Below are 14034 nucleotides of genomic sequence, written 5' to 3'. Positions count from 1 at the left end.
TAAATATGCATGTTAACATGCAATATGTGGAAATATCGAGGATCAAAATAGCATTGTAATAAAATAAGTACCGTAAAAATAATATATAAAATAAATTTTTTGCCCAACTATACAAAATGCGATAACATCGTGGATTCAAATAATAATTTATTATAGGCTAATACATAACAAAAAATGTAACGTTATATAAAATGTTATTTTAATAATGTGTAAGTTTACGTAAAATGTGTTGTGTAATATATAAAAAGTAATACAAATAAACCGATATGTAATATTAATATTTATTACATATATATAGCGTATATAATCTAAATATATAACATATTTATAATACCGTGTTTAAAGGCATATGTAGTGTTATAGTCAAAAACACTCTTGTAGAGCATTTCTACATCTTTCCACTCTTTTCTAGAAAGAGGCTTCGCTGACGTCACGTCTACTTCCGGGTGAGAGGTACAGTAACTTTGGAGTGAGCACTGAGAGCACAAGCTGCCAGGTGACAGACATAGATTTTCCCTTGAAAACATCATTTATTTTAATTTGTTTGTGATCTGAGAGTTATCGATTAATCTGACGGACTTCTGTATGTATGTGTTTTCTATATTTAAGCTAAAACAGCGAGAGACTTGATGAAAGAAGCAACATGGTCTGCTGTGTGGTGCTGTAGTGGATGTGATGTGTGCACTTAGTACAGCAGATTTATGATCACTAACAGTCTATAAGGGAAAGAATCGGTGATTGTGTATTTTGGACGTTGATTTCGTGTAAACCTTCGTCCTGGATGGATGAGTGTGGTGAATATGAGCTCTCAGGATAAGAAGACAGACTCAGATCCCGGTCATGAGGAGGATCACAGCAGCAGCAGTGCCACTGAAGACAACAAACAGGTCCAGACTTACTGTAACATCATAATCTAACACTGTCATCACAGTAAGATGACAGTCTGCTGCATTTCACACTGTCCAGTTGCACTGATCACGTGTGTGTGTGTGTTTAGGCTGCATATTGTTTATTATGGAAATGTGGCTGGTTTGTAACATAATCAGTCCAGTCCTATTGAGGTGAATGGTGACTTCACTTGCAATCTTATGGTTGTGTTTGAAATCTTTGTCATTTGTTCTCTAGGAGGCGGTTATTTGTCTGGGCAACAATGAAGTGAAGAGTCGTGCGGTAGTGAAGTACTCGGCCGCTCCACCCCCCACCTCCTATGCATTACTGCAGGAGAAGACCGACCTCAAGCTGCCACCAGCAAACTGGCTGCGAGAGAACGCTCATCTGGGCCCTGCGGGGACCACCGTACTCGGGTCCAGCAGGAAAAGCAAACCCTTCTCCAGGTATGACTGTTATCTGGTCACACTTCATATTAGGAGTCTTTAACTACCATGCACTTACTTACATAAATAAATAAAAATCAGTTTTTGGTGTGCAACAATGTACTTATTCTGGTCATGTTGTACTGCAAGACACTTGTGCTGCTATTGAGGTGAGATACGGGTAAGGTTTGGTGGCATGGTTAGGTTTAAGGGTTGATTAAGGGGTAAGGGAAGGGTCAGTAGTGTAATTATAGATTTAATTATGGAAATGAATTACAGATGCAATAATATGCAGGTATTGTACAATGTAAAAAACATACGATAAGTGCATTGTATCAAATTATTATTTTAAATCTTAGTACATAGTTATAGACACTTAGCCCTGGTTTCACAGACAAGGCTTAAGGCTTAAGATAGTCCCAGACTAAAATGCATGTTTAAGCTGTTTTAACTGAAAGCAACTTGTACTGAGATATCTTAAAATATGTCAGTGCCATTGTTTTGTCTCAAGATTTACACCATGTTTATTTCTAAGGCCCGTTTATAAAAGCAGGCCTAATCCAGGCTCAATCTAAGCCCTGTCTGTGAAACCAGACCTTAATATAAAATAGGACCTTGTATTTAATGCGAGTTTGCATATTGAAATGTTAGTGAAGCTGATCTTTCCATGCCTTTTTCGTGTTTTCTTTGTTTATTGTAGTTTTGGGATGGCGTATGACTTCATCGACTGTATAGGTGATGATGTTGATGTTGTATCTGATTCAGAGGTGAGTCTGTTTTTTTGTGAATGCAAGCTTTTTTTTTTATAAGAAACAATAAATTATTAAACTTACTTATTAAATGGCTTTCTAGAACACTTGATGATTGGTCGATCATGGCATTTACATATTTTTGTGATGTTAAGAATGTAACTGTACACTTGACATGCAGACAAATATATATATATACATATACATACATGCATACAGTGGTCACGAATTAAGAATTAATTCTCAAGTTTTTTCACTCACACAGTGTAATAATTTGTGGACACGTTGTAAAAAAAATTTTATGAAAGAAATAATTAATACTTTGTTCAGCAAGGATGCATTAAATTGATCAATAGTGACAGTAAAGACATTTATAATGTTACAAAAGATTTTCTGTTCATCAAAGAATCCTGAATTTTTTAAATCACGGTTTCCACAAAAACATTAAGCAGCACAGCTGTTGTCAACATTGATAATAATAAAAAATTTTTTTTACATAATCAGTTTATTGAGCAGCAAATCAGCATATTAGAATGATTTCTGAAGGATCATGTGACACTGAAGAGTAACGATGCTGAAAATTCAGCTTTGAATAAACTACATTCACAGGAATAAATTACATTTTAAAATATATTAAAATAGATAACAGTAATTTTAAATTGTAGAAATATTTAACTTTTTTTGCTTTTACTATATTTTTGATCAAATAAATGTATTGATTTATTGATAAATGTATTAATTTAACAATTATTTTTTTTTTTTTACAGAACATCAAGAAGTTGCTGAAGATCCCCTACAGTAAGTCTCATGTCAGTATGGCTGTGCACAGAGTGGGCAGCACTCTACTGCTAGATGAACTGGACATTCAGGAACTCTTTATGAGGTCATCACAGGTAACCGGAAATAGTCACCTTAGTTCTCTCTACTGTACTATTTTTTGTTCAGGAGCCTCTAAATGCATCACCTGGTGGCAATTCCCCAAACCCTAAAGCTAAATACTGAATTATATAGTAGTAAAACATTTAGTTATCCTGTTCATGAAAAGAGGACTTCTATAAAATAAAACTAACATTGCAACCGCCCTGTAGACCGGTGACTGGACGTGGCTGAAGGAGTTTTACCAGCGTCTCATTGACCAAAAGTGGCAGAGAAAGAAAAAAAGTAAAGAGCACTGGAATGAGAAAGCCATCCTCTCAAAGTTTCTCTATTACAGGTGAGAACTGACTTTACACGGTTATCATCTCACGAAAGCACTGATTTCCATAACTTACACCCACGGTACCTCTCCTGTGTTTCAGTATTAACAGTGATGGGACTGCGGTGCCTGTGCCATCAGATACAGATCAGGCGGCAGAGGAGGGCTGTGGGACGGCGGCTGATGGACCGTCTTGGCCCGCCACCTTCAACAGTTCCACTACTGATTCAGAGGAGTCTGCGATACCCAAGGAGGTTCGGGCAGCCTTTCCTCTACGTCTCATGTCATGTGTTATCAGTGTGTTTGAGGCTGAATCGTCCTGTCCGCTCGTGTCTTTCAGGAGCAGGTGGATACATATACTTTAGGTCATGTGTCTTCGGTTCCTAAAGAACAGAATCTACCCACGCTATTCAATGAAGGAGAAAACAGTCAGGTAATGGTATTTACCCAACATTCCCTTACATCCAAAGTCAAATCATGGACCCACAAATTTTGCCTTTATGACGCTGTTGAAAAAAATCTACTCCTCCTATTCACATCACACTTCAAAGGTTCATTATTCCCATATATATATTTTTTTTTTTGTAAACATTTAATTTCACTTTTACTAAATACATATACTTTTAAAAAATGATTTACTTTATATATTATGTTTTTTTTACTCAATTGATACAAGGAAATCACAATTACATTGTACAGCACAATATATATCTATTTGTATTTTGAACTGGCATTTTTCTCTCTCAGGGTTTGAGGAATGACTTTGTCCGGAACATTTTATGGACATTTGAGGACATCCACATGCTTGTGGGATCAAATATGCCCATATTTGGAGGTGGTCGCTACCCAGCAGTCAGTTTACGGCTCAGGTTAGTGTCCTAGATATGTTTTTTTTGTGTCATCTCATATATTTTTAGGATATATTTATCTAGTTATGAATTATTTACAAATTAATTACATTTCAATGCTTACATTTCAATGTGTTCTATATACACTACCGTTCACAAGTTAGTCAGTAAGATTTTCTTCAGTTTCTTTAATACTTTTATTCAACAAGAATGCATTCAATTGATTAAAAATGACAAAAAAATATGAAAACTTTCTATTCACCAATGAATCCTGGAAAAAAGGTATCATAGTTTCCACAAATATATTAAGCAGCACAACTGTTTTCAACATTGATGATAATAAGAAATGTTTCTTAAGCAGCAAATCAGTATATTAGAATGATTTCTGAAGGATCATGTGACACTGAAGACTGGAGTAATGATGCTGAAAATTCAGCTTTGCATCACAGAGATAAATTACATTTTGAAATATTTTGAAAAAAAAAAACGGTTATTTTAAACTTTATTTATTACTATATTTTTTTTAACATATAATGCAGTCTTGGTGAGAATAAGAGACATCTTTCAAAAACATTTACCGAACCCACACTTGAACGATAGTGTACACTATATATACTATCCCTATGTTTAAATATCCTGATTTCGCTTTGTCTTAACAGGGACAACAACAAACCAATCAACGTTCTCACAGGAATTGATTACTGGCTGGATAATTTGATGTGTAATGTACCGGAGCTGGTCATGTGCTTTCACGTCAATGGCATTGTGCAGGTAAGATGATTTGCTGATTATTAAATCCATCTGTTAGTTTTCCACATATTGATGTACACTAATGTTCATTTTCCTAATGGTTCAACTCTCGTTTATAGAAATATGAAATGATAAAGACAGAGGACATCCCAGATTTGGAAAATTCGACGTTCTCAACACGGGTTGTGAAAGACATTGCACAGAATATCCTGTCATTCCTGAAATCCAACTGTACCAAAGAAGGACACACGTACTGGCTCTTTAAGGGTGGGTGGCCTATGTTCTTGATTTTACACACACACACACACACACACACACACACACACACACACACACACACACACACACACACACACACACACACACACACACACACACACACACACACACACACACACACACACACACATATATATGTGTAATGTGTATGTGTTATAGATGTATAGGGTATAGATGGTTAACAATATATAAACAATATAAACAAACGCCTGTCTGTTTCTCCATCCAGCTAGCGGAAGTGACATCGTGAAGCTGTATGACCTCACTACTCTGTGTGAGGAGGCGGCAGAAGAGAAATGCCAGAATCCCTTCACGCTTCCTGTAGCGGTGCTTCTATACAAGTATGATTTACCTTCATATCTACTTTTCTCATATTCCGTTTCCATTGCCTAATTTTCCCAGTTAGTATCAGAGATAAATCTGGTGTTTTTTACGACAGAGTGGCCAGCAACATGATGCTAAAGAAGACCCAAAACAGGAAGAACTATGGGACCATCCGAACTCTGTTGCTCAACTGTGCTAAACTGCTGGATGAGGAGAGACATCCACAGGTATGAAGCTTCATTATATTTCCTGTTTCGTTGTGCATGATGTCTGACCGTTTCCTTCTGTTTGCTGGTGTAGATCATCGCGTCTGCTCACTACATGCTGGCGGAGCTGTTTCAGCTGGACGACGTGAGTGAAGACGAGGGGAACGGGGAGTCACTGAGGGGCGGGGGATCTGAAGACAGCTACAGTGATGAAGAGGAGGAGGACGATGATGATGATGATGATGAAGACGAGAGCTGCTCCTACAGGACCTCCTCTGAGCCACAGGACGACTCTAAAGCTGTGGCCGTCATCAAGTCTGTCTGGGAGCTGTCAGTTCCAGAGAAATACAAGAGCACACATCAGATCAGAGTAGGAGATCTTTTTGTAATTGGATATTATGGAATATAAGCTGTCTGAAGATTAGAAGTTAAAACAGTTCATTTAGGGTCATTTTACACCTTGCACACATTTGTGTAATGAATTTACATCAGCATTATGTTAACACTGTTCTGACTCCACACTCCTCTTCCCTTCCAGCCCAACTGTGCATTTCCTGTGTCACAAGACAAGGAGGAGAAGTGCCGACTGGTTCTCAGTTACATTCTGAAAGTGAGAACACTAGATTAATATTTGTTTTCATTTTCTTTTTTCAGTTCCATGGACAGTGAATGAACAAAGTTTCACTACCATTGTGAAGTTCTGTCTGTCTGTCTGTCCATCTATCTATCTGCTGTATCTATCTATCTATCTATCTATCTATCTATCTATCTATCTATCTATCTATCTATCTATCTATCTATCTATCTATCTATCTATCTATCTATCTATCTATCTATCTATCTATCTATCTATCTATCATCTATCTATCTATTTGCTGTATCTATCTATCTATCTATCTATCTATCTATCTATCTATCTATCTATCTTTCTATCTATCTATCATCTATCTATCTATTTGCTGTATCTATCTATCTATCTATCTATCTATCTATCTATCTATTTGCTGTATCTATCTATCTATCTATCTATCTATCTATCTATCTATCTATCTATCTATCTATCTATCTATCTATCTATTTGCTGTATCTATCTATCTATCTGCTTTGCTGTCTACCATTGTATTTATCTTTCTGTCTGTCTGTCTGTTGTGCTATCTCTGTCTACCATTCAATCTATCATTCTGTCCTTCATTTGATCTATCTATTTGTCGTCTATCAATCTGTCTATCTTTCTATCTATTGTTCTGTTGATCATTCTGTTCTGTTTTTGTCTGTCCGTCCATCTATCTATCTTTCTATCTGCTTTGCTGTCTACCATTGTTTGTATGTATGTATGTATGTGTCTGTCTGTCGTGCTATCTATCTGTCTACCATTCTTTCTATCATTCTGTCCATCATTTGATCCATATATTTGTCTGTCTGTCCATCGTTCTGTCTTTCTGTCTCTGTATGTCTTGCTGTCTGTCAAAGTAAATCTTTACATTTCTGTGTGTAGGGTTTAAAAGCAGTGGACAACAGCATAAAGAAAGAGAGTGACCTTCCTGCGGCCGACCCCAGCACACCCATCCCTCTAAAATATGAGGAGAGAAGTCAGAACGGAGCTGGAGACGTGGAGAAAGAGATTGCTCTACTGCTGGACAGAGGTCAGTAATCCCATCCCTTCATCAACTCAGAAACTCAATTATTTTCCACTATTTGACCACTTACGGAATTACTCGTCATCTTGGTTACACAGTCGGCCCGTGTAACAAGGAACTGAAGATGCCGACACGCTCCGGGATGTTACCGGGCACATGGCAGCATCGAATAAAACAGCAGCTGTTCCTGAAAGCGTCTAGAGCGTACTACGTCCTGTCAGATGCTGCAAGCAACCTGCTGAAGCACGGCCGGGCCCTGCGCTACATCAAACTGGCTCTGCAGTGCCACGGTAAGAACATGCATGTGTTCTCTTTAAACCTTTAAATTGAAAATATATATTTTAAAGAGTGTAATTAAGCAGCTTATCTAGAGCCGTTCAAACCTGATCTATATACACTTTCTCTCTCTGTAGACGCGTACTGCTCCATCAGTGGTTGTCTCCACCCCCAGGTGCTTCTGTTCCACTGTCAGTGTCTGTCTCTATGTGGAGATGTTCAGCTCATGTTGGCCCAGAATGCCTCAAACAGAGCCGCGTATCTGGAGGAGTACAGCTACCAGACTAAAGAAGACCAGGAGATCCTCCACTGCCTGCACCGCGAGAGCTCCTGTCAAGGTCTGAACCCTAGATCTCACACTCTCTGCACTGAAAAGATCATAATATGCTGTGAATTATAATTACACCTGCTGTTATTAATGGAATGGTTATTAATGTGAAGCGGGATTTTGGAACAATGAGATTTCACTGTGCCCAGGGGGTGGATGGGAAATGGGAAACTGAAACTCCTGGAAGAGACGGTGTTAATGTCTATAACATATTGACATTAACTGACCTGAAATTTCTCTTTCCTCTCTCAGCCTTTTGCATGGCCACTGATCTGGCCCCAGACCCAGAGTACCAGCTGATCGTCAGCAGCAAGTGTTATGAGGCCGCCCACGACCTTTTGACCTCAGGCGTTCTGAAGGACCTGGGACAGGAGCAGCTGGGTCAGGTTCTGAAACGGCTTGGTAACATCCGCAACGAGATAGGCGTCTTCTACATGAACCAGGCCGCGGCCATGCAGGCAGAGAAAGAAGGAGGTGAAGGCTTCTTTGTTTGCTATTTGATTTAAATACCAAACTTTTGACCGAGAGTTTGACTGAAGTAAAGCTTTTTCTTCCTCCAGTGCGCAGGAGTGTGAGCGTGGCCGAGCAGGAGCTGTGGAAGAAGAGTTTCTCATGTTTTGAGAAGGGCATGCAGGATTTTAATATGATTTCGGACTCCATAAACACAGCCCTGCTGCTGTGTAACATCGGCCGACTCATGCGTATCTGCGCTCAGGCTCACTGCGTCGTGACATCAGAGCAAAGACGCGGGGAGTTCTCACCTGAAGAGGCTCTCTACTACAACAAGGTTAGACACACATACAGCCTTGAACAATTCAGGTGTTGGCTTAAAGACAGCATGAGACGGCTTCTGCTATGCATGATATGATTTGCCTATTGTAAAAATAAATAAATTATATACGTGTGTGTGTGTGTGTGTGTGTGTGTGTGTATATATATATATATATATATATATATATACACACACACACGTATATAATTTATTTATTATAAATAATAATAATATACACACATACACACATTTATTTTGTACATGAATAACATGTGGATTCAAGTGTCTTATAATAAGATTAATATATTTATATATTTATTAAAATACTATAATAATATAAATACTATTAAAAATGTATAATCTTAATATAATAATCATAATACTTTTTGCTTATTTACGTAAAACTTTCATCTACTTTACAAAAAGTGGATATAAGTGTCTTATATTATATTAAGATCGTTCATATTTTTTATTATTAATAATAATTAAAACTTGTTTGTATATCCCTTGAATAAATGTATTATGTTAAGATTATTAAATTAAGATTGTTAATAAAATATTATAATAGTAATACTAATAATACATATTAATCTTAATACAATAATCGTAATATAAGACACTTATCTACTTTCATCCACCTACAAATGAAAATTATTAATAATTTATCTTATAGATGGATAAAAAGTGAATATAAGTGTCTTATATTAAGATTGTTAATAATAATAATTTCTCATTTGTACATCACTTGGATAAAAATGTCTTATATTAAGAATAATAATATAAATAATAATAATTATCTTGATAATTAATTATTACTATTATTATTATCATTAATAATAATAAAAATAATTAATAATTTCAAGTACCTTTAAATAATAAAAATGTCTGCTAAATGAATTAATGTAATAATCATCCATAATAAGACAAGGAACATGTTTCAAAAGGAATCTCTCTCTCTCTGTGTCCCTCAATAGGCGATAGATTATTACCAGAGGGCGCTGAAGTCTCTGGGCTGCAGGGAGAGTCACTCAGCCGTCTGGGACTCTGTGAACTGGGAACTCTCTACTACGTATTTCACGTTGGCCACACTCCTCCAGGACTACGCTCCGCTATCCCGTAAAGCACAGGAACAGGTAGAACACACACACATTATTTAGTCTGTACACACTGCTGTGATGAAACGATGAAATCCACTTGACATGAGCGTAATGCGTTTCAGATCGAGAGGGAAGTCACCGAGACCATGATGAAGTCTCTGAGGTACTGCGACCTGCACACGGAGTCCGCTCGCCAGCCGCTCTACCAGTACAGAGCTGCCACCATCCACCATAGACTGGCTTCAATGTACCACAGCTGCTACCGCAACCAGGTACATCATCATCATCATCAGTCACGGGTCTTCAGCACACAATAAGCCTTAAAGGGATAGTTCACTTTGAAATTAAATTTTGGTATGTTTTAGCTTACCTCAAGGCCATTCAAGATGTAGGTGTCTTTTTTTCCGCAGTAGTTTCAATTTTGATATTTTTAGGTTAAACCGTTCTTGTCTGTCAGTCATATAATGCAGGTCGATGGTCACTGTCTCAAAGAGCATGCACAGAGTCCAAATTAAAACAATTCCCCGTCGTCCAAATTAAACAATTCCCCATCGTAAGTACACATTGATGGCCTAAGACACGAAACGAGCGGTTTGTGTGAGAAAATGAACAGTATTTATATCGTTTTTACCGCTTACACACAGCCATGTCGAAGTGATCTGATCTGACGTGTGCGCAGACTGGTGCATAGATATATACACACTAGATGTCGCCTTGTCTACGGCAGTTCATTGGAACGAATGTCTTTAAGGCGACATCTAGTGTATATATCTATGCACCAGTCTGCGCACACGTCAGATCAGATCACTTGGATATGGCTGTGTATAAGAGGTAAAAACTATATAAATACTGTTCATTTTCTCACACAAACCGCTCGTTTCGTGTCTTAGGCCATCAATGTGTATTTACGATGGGGAATTGTTTAATTTGGACGACGGGGAATTGTTTTAATTTGGACTCTGTGCATGCTCTTTGAGACAGTGACCATCGACCTGCATTATATGACTGACAGACAAGAACGGTTTGACCTAAAAATATCAAAATTGAAACTACTGCGGAAAAAAAGACACCTACATCTTGGATGCCCTTGAGGTAAGCTAAAACATACCAAAATTTAATTTCAAAGTGAACTATCCCTTTAACTTGTTCCCACATGGACCGTTCCTCCCATTTCTCTCTCTGTCTCTCAGGTTGGAGACGAAAGCGTTCGTAAACAGCACAAAGCTCTGGCAGAGCAGCATTACAGTAAGGCTGTGCGGCTCTTTGTAAGTCTGAGTGACGCTCCGTGTGAGCTTCTCCGCACACTTCTGGAGAGAGTGGCCTTCGCTGAGTTCACCATGGCGGGTAAGAAAGCGCACACTGCAGGAAATATCAGCCATAAGAGGTCGAACCTCAGACTGGATGTTCTCTTGTGTGTTTGTGTGTTCAGGTCAGAACAGCAGTGCCGTGAAGCTGAAAACTTTGACGGGAGCTCTGGAGATCATGAGTGAAACACGTCACGCATTCAAACTCATTCATAAAGAGCTGCTGGAGCAACAGGAGAAAGTATATACACAAACATACACACAAATTATTGTTAGTATTATTACTCATTTGTAAATGCATGGATAAAAGATTCTGATATTAAGATGGTTAATTACTATTATTGTTTAGTTTATGTGTAATCAAATCTATGTTGAATCAAAATCTTTCTTTCTAAAGCCTTTTCTAATGTCTAATCAATGCCTTTATCGTCTAACACAATAATGAGTTTTGGGGAGTAATTTCTTAGCCAAAATTGATGTGTGATTAATTTTCAATTAATTTGATTAATTAATCGACACATCATGTAATTTACACATCGCTTGACAACCCTATTAATAGGGCTATATACATGTATATATTTATTAATAATAATTATTTCTTTGTAAGTTCATTAGATAAGTGTTTAATATTAAGATTATTACTTGAAGATTGTTAATATTTATTATCATTACTAAAATAACAATAAGAATTTTTTCATTTGTAAGTCCCTTAGATGAAAGTGCATTATATTAAGATTGTTTTTTATTATTATTAATTAATTAATGATTATTATGTTTACTATTATTTGTAATTCCCTTTGGATAAAGGTGTATTTTATTAACATTATTATTATTTTAAGATTTTCATTTGTATAATAATTATAATTTTTATTATAAATAATAATAGTTGTTCTCTTTCCACTCTTATGTATGTTGACAGATATTGACGGCAGAGGACTCTGACAAACCTGAAGAACTCCATGAGGCTTCAGACAGCTCTTCCTCCTCTGAGCTGAACACAGAAGAGGTTGTGAAGTTAATTGGCGTCTTCGAGCCCAGTTTCTCCTTCCTGTTGCTGCAACTGATTAAACTCAGCACTGCAAGCAAACGTAAACTCAGGTGAGGGATACAAAAAGATACATACTCCAGCAATAAACTTAAGGAAGTACCTCAATTTATGCTACAGATCAGTTTTGTTTTATTATCATTACTATCTTAGTGTCTGTTAATATTTTGAATTAGTTTTTAATATTACTTATTTAGTCATTTTTTTGTGTTAAGTCGTTTTTATTAGTTTTTTTTATGTCTGTTTAATTTAGAAAAAAAAAAATATTTCAGTTTTAGTCATTTCAGTACTTTAACTTTAAATGAAAATGAGAACTTTTTCCATTTGGAACTAAATATTTAATTTATGACCATTTAATTTATTCCAAGTAATGTAATTATTTTTTTTATTATAATTTTTTTGTCAATGATAAAATCACTGCAACAGATCATACAGAAATAAATAGAAATAATAAATTCTGTGTGTGATGGTTTTGTGTTTTCATATGCAGTGGTAAAGAAGAGGAGCAGGTGAAGATCTACAAGAACGTATATTCTTGCCTTCTACGGGCTGAAAAGTCCGTCCCGCTCACCCAGCGGGTTTCCCTTTTCCTGGAGCTGCTGGATCAGCTAAACCCTCCCACAGGAAGTGATGAAGCAAGATCGTCATCTTGAGAATCAAATCCAGCTGGTTTGAGCAAGGACTCTTTAGCTTCCTGGCCTCATTAATGCCAAGCATGCGGCAGTTTGGAGTTAAAACAATCAGGCTTTTACACAATGTTATAAAAAAGGTTTCAGCTAGTTTTGGAAAGTGATCTGGTATAAAAATGTGAACTATAATAACCTTCACCAGCAGTGCCTTTCTGATGCTCCAATTGTGCTGGACTTCCTACAAGAGTTGACAGACTCTAACTAGATGATTTCTTTTTTTTCTTTAATGAAATCATTATGAGAATAAACAAACTGTACAGTTGTTAGTAGAGCTGATATTTATTGCTAATGGGTGATATGTACAAAATGTGAATGTGGTTTTGTTTTACACACTTTTTATTGGAAAGTACACTCACAGGCTTTTCTGTTTCTGGTGCATAAATAAGCTCGTGATTTTTATTTAAATTTTAAAAGAATGCAGGTTTTCAATTTAAACAAAAGTGCAATAATTTAGCAAATGTCAATGCAACAGATGATTATCCAGATACAGTATTGTGAACATTTGGGATGGCTTGGCTTTTAAAAGTCTTCAATAAATTTCAAATCTGTTCAAAGTCAGTGTCGTGTTTTTCCATAACTGAAACAACTGTTTACAAAGTGATGTCCTAGGAAAATTGTCTGCTTCTTTAATATTTGATTGGGGACGCATGTCTGCAGCAGGTGTTGGAAGGATCTACAAAGGATCTACTAACCAAATATTGGAGATCAAATGTGTATTTTCCAACTTTATAACGATCTCAAACACAGCGCATGAACAAAGTTGCACGCAATGAAAGTGTCCATGCTCAGCATTTTGAAGTCTTCAAGTGGCCTCCTCAGTCTCCTGGCCTGAGTTGTGATAAGTCATGCAGGTCTTTCAATGAAGCTCAACTTTGGGAAGAACTTAAGGAGGATTGAAAAAAAGTTAAGCAGGACATATGTGCAAAGTTTGGTGAGCCAGTACCCAGGAGAATGGCTGCTGATATCAAAAACAGGAGAACCGACAAAATATTAATAACTGATTACATTGTAGTCAATAATTTTGTCATTTTAATACCTTAACCAAGTTTAGTGTATTCTTCTTCCCAATAACATACTCCTCATATTTTGATTATTTAATGGAGCCTGAAGTGTCATTAAAAGACAATATTGTGCAAATATTCCCTACGGACATCACTTTTGAACACTACTGTACTTGTAACTAGTATAATTTTGCAAGCCCAGTGTAATTTTATTTGTAATT

The 14034-nt window shown here is 36.7% G+C and overlaps 1 protein-coding gene across 1 annotated transcript; it reads left to right on the top strand.

Moving 5' to 3' along the window:
• Positions 1–439: 439 nt before the first annotated feature.
• On the top strand, positions 440–13366 carry edrf1 (erythroid differentiation regulatory factor 1). The gene is made up of 25 exons (XM_082144292.1): positions 440–887; positions 1126–1334; positions 2014–2080; positions 2830–2955; positions 3151–3275; positions 3361–3511; positions 3598–3690; positions 4005–4126; positions 4765–4876; positions 4975–5122; positions 5364–5475; positions 5574–5685; positions 5759–6034; positions 6203–6274; positions 7160–7307; positions 7400–7591; positions 7715–7915; positions 8158–8379; positions 8466–8692; positions 9652–9810; positions 9897–10046; positions 10965–11118; positions 11204–11319; positions 11998–12176; positions 12614–13366. The coding sequence occupies exons 1-25, from the start codon at positions 786–788 to the stop codon at positions 12774–12776; spliced, it is 3738 nt and encodes a 1245-aa protein (XP_082000418.1). The 5' UTR covers positions 440–785; the 3' UTR covers positions 12777–13366.
• Positions 13367–14034: the final 668 nt, after the last annotated feature.

This window comes from Leuciscus leuciscus (assembly GCF_965113295.1).
Source record: "Leuciscus leuciscus genome assembly, chromosome: 17".
In the NCBI taxonomy this organism is placed as follows: Eukaryota; Metazoa; Chordata; class Actinopteri; order Cypriniformes; family Leuciscidae; genus Leuciscus; species Leuciscus leuciscus.
Note: the sequence above shows the minus strand (reverse complement) of the source record. Positions and strands in the feature narration are given on the sequence as shown.